Source organism: Phalangium opilio, unplaced genomic scaffold, assembly GCF_054372755.1.
Source record: "Phalangium opilio isolate 3A_F unplaced genomic scaffold, DU_Popi_V2 ptg000003l_1, whole genome shotgun sequence".
Lineage (NCBI taxonomy): Eukaryota > Metazoa > Arthropoda > Arachnida > Opiliones > Phalangiidae > Phalangium > Phalangium opilio.
The window spans coordinates 2,625,950-2,642,676 of record NW_028324145.1 but is presented as its reverse complement, the minus strand read 5'-3'; the positions used below and the strand labels follow the sequence as shown (position 1 = coordinate 2,642,676).

The window sequence follows — 16,727 nt, the reverse complement described above, 5'->3', positions numbered from 1 at the left end:
GTGTCTCATAATTCCGACTCACCCCAAGTGACCTTTATTGTACAGTACTGAAACATTTCCCCACCATGCATGATTGAATTGTTTAGCTCGTTGGGCCAGCTTGACCCTTAGGTTGTAATAATCGAAAATGTGTTTACCTCTTTCGGCGATAGTATGGAAATGTAGTCTTCGTATATTAGCCTGGCTTTTTCCTCGATGACGTCAGGATTGGATTCGCTTTTGAGGTCCTCGCACGCCAACCAGAACAATATGTTCTCTTCACTGTATTCGCATTTTAAGAAGTCCCTGAAGATTTTTCGGCCCGCTGAAATGAATATTGAAGTTAAATCATTTAAAGTTTGAAGTATAGTGGATCTATCGGTCATTTTACTCACCTGTACACTTCATTAATTTATCAAATGACTCCCCCCACGTTCGAATATCTTCTAACGTTGGTCTATAATAAATATAGACAAAAAACTTAATCAAGATGCTTTGATTGGCATTATTAAACGAAATTGAGCAAATTTAGTTTCCCTACAGATCTGTAGTCATTAATTTAGAGCTTTGTTACAATATATCAGTTTAAAAACGTACCGAAATATTTGTTTAAAATTCAGTATCTCAAAGTCTATTCAACAAAAATATATCTTTTCAGACGATTTAGCTTTTAAACTCGAAGTGTTGGTTCGTTTCACTTTATACAATTTTCTTGGCGAGAAAATTACTATAGTAAATGAGTTGGCCGGTCTGAACAATACAAGCCTTCAAGTTAAGGTCTTTTCAGACAATACAACTTTTGAATCAACTAGATGGGTCAAAATGTTGAGTCAGCAAAAGGTGGTCAGTAGTCAATTTTTCATTTGGTAACTTGTCTAACTTCTGTTCACACGTCACAACTAGTTTACTTAACTCAAGTTGACTCATCTAAAAGTTCCATCTTCTGAAAAGGCCTTAAATGTCAGTATTCAATTTTCTGGATAAGATCATGAATGGCAATAAAATTACGGGATAAGATCTAAAAACAAGTGAAATCCCAAACCGATTCTCCAAATAACATTAAAATCTATGGGGGATGCGTAGTCTCGGGTCATTATGTTATTCTTTTGTAATAAACTTTAGCTGTCGAGCAGGATAATACAAATCAAGGAACTAATTGATCCAACGTCCCGCATAATATGATCTGATTAAACAATTACAGTTTTAATCCCAAGAAAATATTTGATCAAGTAACAATTAAAAGAAGAGGGAGAAAAAAAACTAAAAAGATCCTTAATTAAAATTAAATTTGCTCAATCTCATATGTGCTATGAAATGTTGTGTGACATACGGTTGTTCGTTATCTCCGGCGAAAAAATGATCTAGAGGAGAGACTTGTTGCGCTTTTTCTTTCGACGCCCGATTAGGATCGTTCTTCACCGCCGTTATACTGTCATTCCAATAAAAGCAGTTCTCATTAGCCAATAACAACACACATTATCACACAAACACTACATCTCATTCAACATAAAGAACAACTACACTCGTCGCCTATGTACTGTTCAATTAAAATAATCCCCCTGGAAGCCTTTTATAAAAATTGTGGTCTTTTAGAACAGTAGTTCTACCAGGGATCTATGTAATTTTAGAAGCGGGGATAGAGAACAGGGTAATTTGGGCCCACGTCAAAGTTCACAGCCCCCTTCCCCAGGTCGGGGGGGGGCATGAAACAAGACGCGGGTCATAGCGACAGAGGTAAAATGTTTACTACGTATTTTTCGCCGTCCACGTCAGCAACGTCATCAAAACGTAGTTTAAGTGAGCCAATGAGAAAAATTAAATCTTTCGGTATGTGTTGAAGGGAGGGGCTCTATATTGGGCTATGAGTCGAACTGAAGTAAAGGCTAACCGTTCTCCATTCCTGCTTCTAAAATTACATGGATCCCTGGTTCTACATATTTCAATGTGTTTTCTATTGGCATTTTATTGCAACATTTGTTAAGAATTTCCTCAAAGGAGAATCCCATGCCAGCAATGTGTCTTTAAATACTGCTCCATGGGAGCAGATTAGTAGCAGCATAAGTTCATAAGATATGTTCCATAAGTTTTCCACTGGTTACTGAGAGCGACGTAGAAGAAACGTCACATATTCTCGTAAAGCGACGCGACGCCTGGAGAGGCGATGTTAAAGGCTTAGTACAGACTAAATAGGAAGGTGGACTGCAAAACCGAGTGTATACACTATAGTCAATTCGCGTCGTTCTTGAATTAGATCTCAGTAAGTCTCCAGCAATACGAAGTATAGGTAGTACATATTATAAACTTATAGGAGTAGCCGATGGAAAACGGCCTTACTGTCGCAATAAAATCGAAGCCTCTATTCAAAGTAAGCGCTCGCATGAATGAATATATATTTTCTTTCCATTACTAGAAATGGATTCATTTTAGAGCAGGGAAGAACGATGGTTCCCGAAAACAGTATTTATTTCCTATGATATTTTTATATTCACAAATGAAGTAAGTAGAGAATCATGCATTTAAAACTAGAAAGGTAGTTCTCACAAACAGCGTGGAACTGCATTTCCAGTCTATCAACTAACTTATCGTTCATTGATTGATTAAAACCTAAGAAAGAATGAACCTAGTCTAGTTGGGATTTAAATGGTTTTGAAGGATACACTTTATGAACTATAAATAATGAATTTGTTTTCTTATAACAATTATTTTTCAATTTGATCTATTCAAGTAACCGAAATGTGATTAGAGGAAAATATCAGGTAACATAACATTATACCTTAAAAGAACGGTCTATTTCTAAATATAAGGAAAAATATTAAAAAAAAAGAAATAATAATAAATTATCACTTATTACAAAATAATAACAATTACCTCTCAAGGCTTGTGAGAATTCAACCAATACCGTAGGGGTAAGAGGTTCGGTTTAGCAGACGCCAATCTCGTTTTTAAGACTAATTAAATGCTAATTATTTTGTAATAAGAGATCATTCATTTTTAATATATATATATTTCTCCTTTTATATTTAGAAAAAGGCCGTTCTTTTAATGTATAATGTTAGGTTACCTAAACTTTTCTTTAACTATATTTTGTCTAAGATAATTTCGAAAAACATTAGGTCAAACAAAAACCGCGTTAATGCGACCTGACTTCCATTGTAACTTATTAGGATCAATCTTTCACAAAAGATGATAACTTAATATGAGAAGAGTATCAGGTTGTCACGTATCCCCAGTGCTATTGGCACAAAACCCTCTCATTAGGCACCGCTAAAATGAGAAACTTCCGAAATGGGAATTGCCGAAGTGATAAACAGTTCAGTTGATAATTCTGTCTCAGTAAAAGCCCAAATGAGAACTGCACTAATGCAAAAACGCGATTTTGGGCACCGCTAAATTGGAAAGCGCTATTTTGGCGAAGGTTATTATGGCTATACATCAAAATGATCAGGGAATGGTCTAAATATTTAAGGTAACAAATAACCTCTACAATTATCCTTCTATAATCTAGTAGTTTTTCTTTACACTCCATGAAGCGCATTGTGTTAAATTTCAACATGGTCTCTTAAATAACCAATTTAGGTTTTTTTTTGTTTCAGTACCGATTTCGAGAGCTCTGTATTTATTTAAAGGGACTGTCAAGAAGGCATCGGTGAGTGGGTAAAAAATATTTGAAATACGTCAAGGGAACAACGTGTAATGCCAAAATACAAAGACTCCATATAGAGTGGGACTGGACACCTAGTTCTTGTTTTTCACGAGATTGCACTTGCAGCTCCATTTCTCCGAAGTGGAACTATAAAATAAATAAAGGAAATAAAAGGAACTAAGTTTCTTTGAACCACGGCGCTCCTTGATCACGTGACTTTTAACGTATTTCAAATAAATTTTATCCACCCGCCGATGCCCTCTTTACAGACCCTTTAAGCGGCGTTTGCACTAGACACTTTGAATCCTATTCAAAAGGTAGCAATGTAATTCATTTTGCTTTTAGAAAAAGAGATATTTTAAGTGAAAATGCAAATTTTAATTTTAAAATTGAGTTCCCCTTACCTAAACAATTCAAAATGATTTCAAAGTGTCTAGTCCCAACTCGAATAGTAAAGCCTTAGCCAAACTGTAAAAACAGGTTGGTTTGAACTCAATGCTCCCGACCATTCCAAGCTTGGATGATGGTGCGTGGCGGACGGGTTGAGCCTTTGAGTCTCAGCTAGCCAAGGTCGTCAGCCCTTCTCTGGTCTCTTCCTATTTCGAGTTACCATGGCGTTGTTGGCGTTGTCAGGGGCAACGAACATTTCCAACCCATGTTCCGACTGTCACTGGTTCTATTATCGATCTTTAATTCGCACCCTCCCTCCCTCCCCAGCTTCAATCGGAAAAGCCCAAAGACTAGTGACTACTCACTAGACGATTTTTACTCAATATATACTGTTCCGTATACAGTATAGGAAATTGAGTTCAAACCGAACCTATCAATTCTGCTTGAAATGTCAGCGCGCGCGAGGTTTAGATAACCCTCGCCTCTCTCAGGGATGAGGGTTGTCCCAGGCTTTGTAAACACTGACAATGCGACTGACACGGAATTGGTACCGCCTAACACTAATTAAACCTGTAGGACAGTTGTAATCTCGCATTGTTAATAAGGATTTACTTTATAACCCTGGTAAGCTTACAAAGTCGTAAAGGATCCCAAATTGAAATGAACTGAACTGAACCATTACGAAATGTTTTAACTACTTGCATGTTCATATTTTAAAGTTATGGTCCTTTAAAAATCTTCGGCGAAATTAATAAAAAATAAATTGTTTTTTTTTAAAAGTGACATATGCATCTTTCTTTCCAGCCATATTTATGATGGTACAACGTTTTCCAATTGAGGATAGCTTTATTCGATAAGTGTGACACTACGTACGAGTCTTACGGAGAGCTAAAGACGCGAGAACTGACTACACGCGATTTGTCAGTCCATCTTCCTATCAGGTCTGTACTAAGCCTTTGACAGCGTCTCACCTGGCGTCGCTTTACGAGAATCTATGACGTTTCACCTACGTCACTTCATGACAAGCTCTCAGTAACCAGTGACAAACTTATGGAACATATCTTACGAACTTATGGTGCGTGGCTTTTGGTTACTAATGAGGGCAGAGTATTGTTTTAAGTAGTTAATTTCATAATTCATAACCCAATTAAATTTTAAATTATCGTCTCTTAAAGCACGGATAATAATGACCCTAGTTTTATAAAAGACCCGATGGTTCTATTCTATAAGCATGCTCAATAAATCCAAAAATATTTCTGGAATGGCTATATTTCATTCATAATTCCCATTGGGGATTTTAAGCCCCTTTACGGATGCTTCTGCTAAATTCACGCAGACTATTCGGTCAGTCCGAAACCAGGAAAATACACTTGTTAACGGAAAAATATTCTACCTCCTTTAGTACTGTTCCTTTAGGTAACACCACAAGTTCATAAGATATTTTCCATAAGTTTGTCACTGCTTACTGGTAGCTTGTCATGAAGTGACGTAGGTGAAACGTCATAGATACTCGTAAAGCGACGCCTGGCGAGGCGCTGTCAAAGCCTTAGTATAGACTAAATAGGAAGATGGACTGTAAAACCGAGTGTAGTCAATTCTCGCGTCGTTCTCGAACTAGCTCTCAGTAGGTTTCTAGCATTATGAAGTATAGATTGTGTCACACTTATGGAACAAATATTGTAAACTTATGGTAACACCACATATACTAATGGTTATACAAAGTCAAAACTGGACGGCTCAAATGCTTTCCGCCATTAAAATATGGTGATTGTCAATTTAAAGACACGCGAGAATTATTTTTATTATCATAGCAAGATAAAAACAAGCTTTGTTTCTTGAAAAGAAGTAGGACTATCAACTTACAATGCGCAGGCGCAGCAACAACACCAAAACAAGCATTTCTTGGCGTCGACTTTACATCCTTTATCGCTATTATCGTGTTCTTGCGTATCATCGCTGTCCGAATGCAATTTGCTTTTTTTACCACTACCACTTTTACTGTTCCGCAGTCTGAAACAACCCTTGTATTCGCCATTGGTCCCGATCGCGCTATCAGTCCCGCTTTTGAGCGACGCCGGCGTCCCCAGCACGGGAATCCCCTCGCCGGACTGGTCTCCTCCGACCCCGACGGGGCTACTCGTGATCGCTTTGGCCGAGGGCATGATGACGCTCGAATCGACGCACGTCGTGATATCTTCTTCCGATACGACCCGGTTATCGACTTTGCTCGGACCTGCCGAGACCACCGACGCGGTCGCGGGAACCGATCGGTCCTGCACCGGCGTTCTGGGCGATCGACTCGAGGGTGACGCGCGTTCGATTCGACTGTTGTTGTTTTCCCCCCGGTTGTTGTTGTTATTATTGTTGTTGTTGTTATTTGACTTGGCGTTTTCGCCAGCACCTTGGGTTCCATCGGGAGGTCGCGGCGATGGAGGCGCGCTGGTCCGAGGACTATTAACCGTTGGAGATCGCGACGAGGGGCTACGGGCCCCCGGGGGAGATTCGCCGGGAGAATGGGTCGACTGGTTGAGCGAGGAAACAGAACCGATCAGCGACTGGTTCGTCGACGAAAGTCGTTTGCTCTGGTTAGTCACCGTTTGATTGACTAGCAAATTGGATCCACTGCCGCAATTGGTGTTTGGGTTGCTGGTGGCCAAATTAGCGGAGGCCGGCGAAGACGGAACGGAAGCCGGCCGATGACAAGCTGATGAGACCGAGACGACGGGAGATTGGGAAGATGCTAGGGCGATTTCCTCTACTTGCTGGACACCTGATTCTTGGTTTGACATCTGAAATGCCAAAAAAAAAACAATTCGTTAGGAATTTTTTCAATTAAACAAAGGTACGGTTCTTGGCTAATATGCGTAATGTAAATAACAATACGCAATGTTAAACCTCGTAGGACATAGAGTAGAACTTCTACTATAATTTCTAGTTCGGAAAAAAACCCGAATGTTTTAGGGGCACTATGAACCCGTTACTTTTTTTAGTGCCTTTTAAATATAGATTTAGGGTGCAGCTCCAAATGGCGCTTGTCAACTTTGTTTTTATTTTTTATAAAAGGCGAATTGGATGAATTATTGAAGGGCATCCATTCTTTTGACAGTTATTGTTTCCTAGTTGTCAGGAAATGACCCTATTTATTTCTTTTTACCTGATACCCACGCAGGTCGAAACATTTTTCTATCCTCACCTCTCTATCTTAGGCTCTCAGCAGGTAGAAAAGGGCTAAGATACAATGTACGAAGTTACGTATAGCAAAAAGAAGGTAGTCGATGGTGATTCAAGGTGGAATAGACCGCACTGCTGTTTGTATCGTTCAACATGACAAAACGGGGGTTTTAAAAATGTGTTCCGACATTACCAAAAATGGTATCATTCTATTAAGAAGGGAATCTTCTATTTTTCAATTGAAAGAATGTCTTAAGGCTCTCTTTTTTGAGGTTACGCTATCTCTAACCCTTTAAAATCAATTAACAAAGAAGTCAAGGATCCTCCATTGTGTGCTTGAATCTTTTCAAAAAAATTTCATTCCTTTTTTAATCTCATTGTTTTAGGGTGACGCCAAGCTAAGTATATAAAAAAATATATACTTATATTTGAAAGTAGTGTCAATTCATTCTTAAAGTAAAAGCATTTACGAGCGGATTCATAGTGGTGGGTTTTAGATGCTGCTATTCTATTAAAGATTGGACTTACGAAATGGTTGGCTACGGAAGTGTCTTGCGGTTAATGTTTACTTACGCTATCTCTTAATGGGAATACCGTTTAAAAATTTACGGGGTCATTAACTCTTAACTTTAATTCGCTTCTTGATAATGAAGTTTTAAAATACGCTGAGTTGAAATCTTCATTTAAGTATATAGTTTTCAGATTTGGAGGACTCATACTATTTACACAAGGAGCCATACTACTTGGCGGACAAAATGCAGATCACTTTGTCCGCCAAGTAGTCTGGCCTCCTGGTGGAAATGATATGAATCTTGTAAGTCTGAACAATATACATTCTTTAAAAACATTACAACTTATGGCTTCTTATAAAATATGAGCTTTCATAACGAAGACGCAACGCGACGCGACTTCTGCTTAAAGGTTAAGTTCACACCGACCGACTTTGACGGCGAGACCTCCGGGTCAAAAGTCGGACGGAATTGTGGTTCTCCTAATTTCTTTGGAATGTTCAGACTTCTACCGGCGCGGTACAGCGTCGTTTTGGCAACGTCCCGACATCGAATCGACAAAAATTGCGAGGCAGACTTGTCGTTCTGTGTTATTCAATGACAGGGTTAAAATGCCCAATTTGAAAATTCGTGGTGACAGTGTTAGAATAGGAAAATAAATCACTCGTGACGCATAGAGTCGCGACACAAAGTCACAACTCCAGCCGAAAATCGTCGGGAAGGAAGTCATACCTAGTGTGAACAGTTTGTGTGCTGGTCGAGACGACCGCTTCACGACTTAAAGTCACATCGTGTGTCTTAGGCCTAATATTTTTTATAGCTTTTGAGATTTTTTAAATATAGAAAACTCCTAAGATGCTCGATGTAAAATCGATGCCTCTAAAGCGAGTGGGCGGAATATGGATGGGCAAGAGTGGGTGGGGTATGGCATAGTTCCTGCTGATGACGTAGAGAGAGAAAGAGAGAGAGAGAGACGCTTGTCCCAACTTTTAAATCGATCGTCAAAGCTTAACCCAAACAGTTCGCGCGCCGCTCATCTATTGGTCCTAACTCCTTCGAGACTTCAAAAATCTCACTGTTGTAATACGTTGTAAGAAGTAACATACCAACGTTAATTAAACTATATAAATCAAATATAACATAGGATATAGTGATGATTATACAACTGTTGTATATCCAAGATGGAAGAACTCGTAAAGTGAGGAACACGCGGGTTTTTGAAATTAATATACATGAACATTTTAAGCCCAATCTTACAAGGAATACATTTTTGCTTAGAAACCATGTTAAACCTGCTCAGTTGAGACGTCGGTGCCTAGGTAAAACGTCATGGGCTTAGCTTTGGCAGTGGGCGGCCATGTTTGGTACCACTTTGGTTCTATTAGCAAATAGCATGGATGACGTCACTCTAAGGCTTCTGAGATAGCTTTACAGACCCTTTTCAAAAGGAAGGGGGGTGCAGTATTGGCTGGTGCATATAGGGTTAACTGCTTAATTATTTTCAGTGTAAACACGACTTTAAAGCTATGTTCACACTCGCAGGGGAATCGGTTCAGAATTGGTTTGCTCAAGTAGTTTTGAAACGTTATTCATTACCAGTTCGCAGAGATTTCAACAGTTTTGGTTCAAACTTTACGACGCTTCTTTAAGTGCTTTCTGCCAAGGCAAGTGAAATTACCAGTAAGATAGTCTCATCCCAGGTGAAATATCCCTGCAAAATAGAAACTAGCCTCCAAACCCGCTTTAACTTGGTTCGAGCAGGGATAAGGGAGGTGAGATGGATTGGAAATGATGATGATGGGCGACCTGCGGCACGGCATCTCTCCCAGTGTACCTCGCGCACGTCCCAACCCTTAGATAGGCGATTGTTAAGTGCTGCCGCGTAGCGCGATTTTATTTGTATGAGAACTAGCTTCCATTTTTAAGATAGAGGGAGCGTCCTTTACAATTTCGTACGGTACGACCTTACCTAACCGCTGAGGATGCTGGGAGGACTACGGTGCCGTAGGTGGGTGGTACAGAGGCAAATCAGGCAACGCTATAGATATGGGGGTTTCCACTCAATTCCTCTCTCCTTCAAGGTTCGAGAAACCACTTCAAGAAACCGCATTTGTAATTAGTTTCTCGGGTATCAGTTTTGTTCACACTTCACTTTGGAAGCGCTTGGATCGCTTCGAACCGGTTTCCAATGTATGTGTGAACATGGCTTAAGAGCAGAAGTATACGAAAACCAACACGTGTTTATGTTAAGCTAAATTGATTTACAGATAAAATGCGACTTCGTAAATTTAAGATCATTAGGTGTAATGTCTTCGTGCATTTCATTATCACTTTTAAAGCGTATCCCGTGGGAAGAAGCGATACGAGATTGTGTGTTCGTTCCGTTCATTCAAGCGACTCGCATGACGTCATAGCCTTTTTCGTTCAATCAATAAAGAGGATGGTAAACGATTGTTGACTTTTCCATACTTGGTATACAATAGACATTGGAACATATATATATATCAAACAGGCAATTCCGTTGGCTTGAATTATGAGGCGACAAAAGATATATTTTCGGCTGAAGAATCAACGCTTTTGGTTCGGTCACGTTACCATTTAGGTCAACTATTTTCACATTACATTTGGAGCGTTCATTCACATGGCGACTATTTTTAGAGTTAAAAGAAATTGCCCAACGTAACCTATTATTGTACTAAAAATATGGATATGTCGGCCATCCAAGCCGCGACATATTCGATATCGGGGGGGGGGGGATAATAAAGAGCGAATATATGTAGCTTTTCACTAATTACGTTAAGTTACAAGAAGAGGAGGAGGGGTAATGGAATTTTTACGTAACAAATCATATTTTAGTACATGGATCTCATGCGCAACATCATAAGCAGCCTACGATACATAAAATCACTGAAGGCATTTCCCAACATTTCCGTTAAGTTTCCCACGATCAAAATGAGATTGTAAGTGTAGCCCTAGTTTATCTTATTTTACAAAGATCTATTTTTTATTGTTAAAAGAAAGGGTCAGCCCACATAACATTATATGATTATACCCTAAAAGATCGGCCTTTTTCCAAATATAAAAGGAAGAATATATATAAAAAACATCAGGTAAATGGTCTCTTATTACAAACTAATTATCATGTAATTAGTCTTGATAGGGGTTCTGGCTAGCAGACGCCGCTAAACAAATAGCGGCACAGTAGTCCTCGATTTTAAGACTAATTAAATGCTAGTTATTTTGTAATGAGAGATAATTTAATTTTTTAATATTTTTCCTTGAATTATATTTAGAAAAAGCCCGTTCTTTTAAGGTATAATGGGTAATAGAAGAGGGATCTTTTCCTTTAAGAAGAAACACTATTGGGAGGAATCGATTCTTCTAGTAATTAAGAGACCAATGGGCTTAGTGAAACATCCATTAAACACACCCGAATGATTTTAAAATTTAAATTAGTATGAAATTTCATGGATAATTTGAAATTAGCACACCTGCCTAATTGCGTATTACCTTCTTGAAGTTCTTGTTAACAAAATTTACGTGGCACCAAAGAGAATATACCAAGAGGAGCAGAAACTTTGTAAATAGGGACCTGCTCTGAATTTGGAGAAACTAGTTCCGGTTGTTCACGTGACCATGTCGTCTACTTAAAAACTACCCTTTGTACGTTAACGGCCAACGCAGAGATCAACCCTTTGCCACCACCAAAAATAAGCAGCCGACATAATTTAACCAATAAAAGGCGTCGCTGCTTAACCAATCAACAAAAACCGGATCTAGTTACTCCAAAACAGTGGCCGGGCTTTTCAAAAGCCCTGTGAAGGCTAGTCTTTCTGCTCCTCTTGTTATATTCTCTTTGGTGGCACGCACTATATTTCACGCAAAATTTTATTTGACATGAAGCGTGTCATAAAAAGATTGTTAACAATTTGAAGGCAGTGCGTTGAGCGATTGGTCGGAGGTGCTAATTTCAAATTATCTACGCAATCTCAAACTAATTTGAAATTTAAAATAGTTTTGGAGGTATCTCCTGGATGTTGCACTATGCAGATCGGTCTTCAAATTAGTAGAAGAATCGATAAAAAAAATCACTTGATTTTCCTTTTCACCCTCCTTTTAAATAGGCTACATGTTTGCAGACCGTAACATAATAAAATCATTTGTCATGAAGAAGGTTCAGAAGTTTTTGTTTAAGAGGTGGTCGGTAATCAAAGTTTTTGAGTTCTGTAATTTGTGCACAGCTCCTAATGACTCTTAAATCTCTAGCAGTACTTATGGGCGGGCAGCTCCACGCGTAAATGCCAAAGTTTTGCGTATTACCACGTCAACTACATACTGGCTGTTTCTGATAAGTCTGTCATAAATTAAGCGGGATGTTCTTTGGGTTCACGATTTTGAGTCTAAAATATTCTATGACACCGTTTTCAAGTTAAGACTGGAGTATTTTACGAATGACCCCTTAAATTAAATTAAGATATTGAAGGCATCATTACTAGTTTAATTAAGGGGTCATACTTAAAACACTCAAATTATAACTCGAAAACAGTGACCCCGGACGGCAAAATGTCATAGAACATTTTAGACTCAAAATCGCCAAAAAGAATATTCCTCTTAATTTATGGCAGACTTATCAGAAACATGCTGCATAAATAGCTCGCTATAACTAGAGATACCTTGAAAACTCTGTTTAAAAATAGAAATAATTTGAATTTACCTGGGAGTACAAAGAATTTGGGTTTAGGATTACCTAAAAATAAAGAGAATTGCACTTTTATAACTTTAATAAATAGTATTTGCATTTTTTGCCAGATAGTATGCCAGAAGTGCAGTAATATAAGCTAATTGAGCGGAATGCATGCAAATAAGAAAATTGCTTTCTTAATCTAGGCAGCGAGGACGTCCTCACTGATCTAGATTACTTTCGAGGTTAATTGTACTCGAATATTATCAATTTTACACTAATTTATGTTAAAAATAATTTTCAATTTAAATATTATATAAAGAGCACTCTAAATTAAATGGAAATTATTTGAATCGTAAAGAATTGATTATAAATTAATTGCGCGTTTTAATATTGAGGTAAATAAGTTCTCGAGTATTAAAACTTTTAGCCTAATTAATAATGAAACAGAAATTAACTAAAATATTATTTCAATAGCGCTGTAAATTAAATTATAATTATTGAAAACAAGATAATTAATTTTAAAATTAATTGAGCGTTTTAGATTTAAGGTAAATAAGAGCTATAACATTGAAATATTTTGCCTAATTAAAATTAAACCAATATTTAACTTAAATATTATATTAATAAACTTTAAATTAAATAAGAACTATTGAAAAGAAAATAATTTATTATAAAATTAAGTGCAGTATTCAAATTTGAGATAAACAAGTGCTCAAATATTTTAAATATTACTCTAACGTCAAAACAATAATTTATTATATTTGGAATATTGTAAATTCAATGAGAATTATTTGAAAGCGTCAGGAATTAATTGTGAGTGATTTAATTTCGATTGAGCTAGTGCATCACGTGCAATAATATAACAAGTAGTTTATACCTCAGTGGCCATGATTGAAAAATAAAAGGGCGCGGAACAATTTAACTGGAAACACTCCTACGCTTGACCAGTCGCGACTCTACGAGGAGCTGAAGTGTCTAATACCTTAGCCTAGAGGTATTTCTCAAAGAAAAATGACGAATTTACGCTTACTAGGCTATACTATACATAAGGAAAGCGGCACAATCTTGACCTACTATTTTAATTCCTCGCTTCTAATAGGGTCCGAGTCCAGCAGTGGCAGGCGATCCCTTCGGGGCAACCATATTATCGAATTTCTCATAAGCTACTGAAAGGCTTTTCTTAAAGGACAAGTCACTTTTCTAACCACAAAATCGCTTCAAATGTTTCCGAGTTGTCAACGAGTACTTAATCTTTACTAAGCCTTAGTCGATATATCCCTAACGCGCAGTTGGATCTTACCCAAGTTAACATTTCAAGGTGATATAGGGATTGGGAAAATAGGTGAAAATTTCCCCTGCTAAAAGTAAGGACCCCGCTAGCCAATCAGATGTATTTCCTCACTAGTCTTCCACTTTATAAAGTTCGCCACCATTTTGACTGAAAAGTTATGATTCATCTTAAGCCACACCTCTCTGGGATTTCCCTATAGATCATTAGGATGTAACTAAGAGGGAAAAACACGAGGGTAAAACTTTTGGCGCCTGCGCTGCAGTCTTTTTTGTATCATGAGTGCACAGAGGTGGTAATGTATCAACCCCGTTGTACGTCCCTATATTGGGGTTGCCTAACCTATTTTTTAACTTCGAAAATGTCTATTGAATATAACCGGACATTTACAAGAATTTTCGGTGCTTCTATTACCAGTCACAATGAGAAACCATGGATAGATTTAATTTTAGAAGTAGGAATGGAGAACAGAGTAATGTGGGGGGTATGAAAGAAAAGGCGGGTCATAGCAACAGAGGTAAAAAGGAATTACGTATTTTTCACCGTCCCCGTCAGCAACGTCATCAAAACGAAGTTTAAGTGAGCCAATCAGAAAATTTAAAACTTTCTTTGCTTGTTGGAGGGAGGGGCTCTATACTGGGCTATGAGACGGACTGAAGTAAATACTAACCGTTCTCCATTCTTCTTTCTAAATGTTGTTTTTAAATCTTTCCCTGGAGGAACTATTTAAGATTTCATTACCTAGATCTCTACAATAACTGCTGTATAAAGGGAAGTGACAAAAGCTGGTGTGACGCGTGATACCTTTCCTTGAAACACTTCGTTGGAGCGCGTTACGTTTATTACTGAGCACGCTAAATATATCCCTCACGCAAAGGGTATCGGGACACATTATAAGCACGCCAAGAGTCCACCTGAATCTGTAGGACCCATATGTGTCGAAGGCCGTTAAGTCAGAAACGCGTGAGTCCAACACTGGCAAAAATTAACGTATACTAAAGAAAATCAATTTAAGAAACACCACAGGCCCCAGCGGAGTAATATAATCGTTAACGCCGCCTGTTTACGCCCCAAAGTCGACCAGCCATTCTCCACAATAAATGAAAAAAAAAAACGTTTTAACTGCTATCATGAATCTATATAACTATGAATATACAGCTCTATCATATGCCCCTTATATCATGTCGATTTGGTTTGGGTGTTACCCTCCTAGCTTTGACGCGTTTTGCGTAGCTCTAATAGCCAATCACGAGACAAGAGGAAGTGACGTTTCGAATTTACACACCCCCGGACTCTCCCTCCCTTCTCCCGCTCCTAACACTAGCAGACACGTGACTGATGTCTCCTTTCGCTAAGCCCCGCCCAAACCTTATCGAGAGGTTAGACAGCGTAACGCAGCTGTATATTCATAGTTATATAGATTCATGCTGCTATATAACACTATGAAATTCAGGGCACGAGTAAACCCAAACAGGACTTTGGTGAAAATATGGTTTTATAGCAAGGTCACTTAGCTTGATTCCTAGAGTTAGTGAGAATAATTATTGTCAGGCCAATAATAGACTTAAAACTGCCACTTTGCATACACTTAAGCCATGTTCACACTTTCATGGAAACCGGTTTGAAACCATACAAAACGCTTCCAAACTCAAGTGTGAAAAAACTGATATTTGAACGCTGTTTCTTGAAGTTGATTGGCGAACGAAGTTAAAGGTTAAAGCAGGTTTGGAAGTTAGTTTCTAGTTTTCAGGGTTATTTCACCTGGTATGAGACTACCCTTAAGACATCACCATCGAAAGCATAAGCAAATAGCACTAACAGAAGCGTTTAAAAGTGTGAACCGACGCTGTTGAAATGTTTTCAAACTAGTAATGAACAGGGTTTCAATAATAGTTGGGAAAACCCAGTTCTCAACCGACTCCCGTGGAGGTGTGAACATAGCTTTACTCTTTCGGCAATGAACTATGAATCCAATTTAAGTTTTATAAGATATTTTAGAGCTGATTTGAAAATGTCAATATACCACTTTTAGAAAAAAACTGATAAAAAGTGCATTTACATCACCTTCGATGGTTAGTTGATTGCCTCATTAATTCTAGAAATGAAACTTGGTTTATAGTAGGCGTGATTTTAATTTTCATTGAACGTTTCTAGTCCTAACTAGTGACGTCATACAATGTCTCTTATATTACACTTTTGGGGGAACTAGCGAGCTTATAGATATTCAGTCTCCGATTGGTTTGCCTTGGAAAAACTAGAACCAACAGAATAGCTTTTTCAATACCCTAGTTCACTATTTGATCGCCACCTCATCCTCACAAAACGTAATCGGGTTTCTGCTAATATTGGTGGGAGGCTTGTTAAAATTACAATTTCAAGATATTCGGTTAATTATTTTAAAAGAACTTTTTTAAATTTAAAGCCACAAAAATATTTCAGGTGTTACTACCCTTTTAATTCAGTCAAAGGCATTTGCAGGCCACTGAAATTGCTCCTACTACTTTCAGAAATTAGCTAACCAAAGCTTTTATTGGAATTATTATTTTAAATAATTATATTTCAAAAAGACACAGATTTTATATAAGCTAGAAGAAAGTCTGGAATTTAAAAGATAAGAACAAGGCAAACGGTCAACTTTGGTCCATTACTACAAAGGAAAGAAGAAAAAACACCCAAATTCTTGGGGATCCGGAAAAGCATCAATTTGCAGCTTTAAAAGGGCGGAACAACAGAAAGAATATGGTCTCTCTTTCTTTAAAACGTTTCCAATTTAGTATTCTCTTATCTCTCGTTTTCTTTTTTCAGCTATTCCATTTACCCAAATAAGACGTCCATCACTTAAAGTATTACTTTAAAAAAAGTTGAAATCAAGAGAAATAAACCAGGCTTGATTCTTCCATAGCAGCTCTTTCCCAAACGCTGCAGATTACATTTGAAAACAGTTTCGGGAGATTTTCAGATCAAATGTTGAGTCAGAAACCGTAAATAGAATCAGAAGTACATAATACTTCTCTTCGAGAGAAGTGTACCACAAAGCGGGGTAATTGTAACATGATTCTTCCC

At 37.9% G+C, this 16,727-nt stretch overlaps 1 protein-coding gene across 3 annotated transcripts in view; it reads right to left on the bottom strand.

Annotated features, from left to right (window-relative positions):
• Dhit (regulator of G protein signaling double hit) overlaps positions 1-16,727 on the bottom strand; it is a 65,718-nt gene that overhangs the window by 8,333 nt on the left and 40,658 nt on the right. For 2 of the 3 annotated variants that reach the window (XM_089835414.1, XM_089835410.1), the window contains exons 2-5: positions 5,876-6,801; positions 1,310-1,417; positions 375-436; positions 138-304 (exon numbers count right to left, since the gene is read on the bottom strand). In XM_089835414.1, coding sequence (XP_089691540.1) covers positions 138-304; positions 375-436; positions 1,310-1,417; positions 5,876-6,801 — 1,263 coding nt within the window. The remainder of the gene's footprint in view (positions 1-137; positions 305-374; positions 437-1,309; positions 1,418-5,875; positions 6,802-16,727) is intronic. The other variant, XM_089835405.1, reaches the window with a different exon arrangement.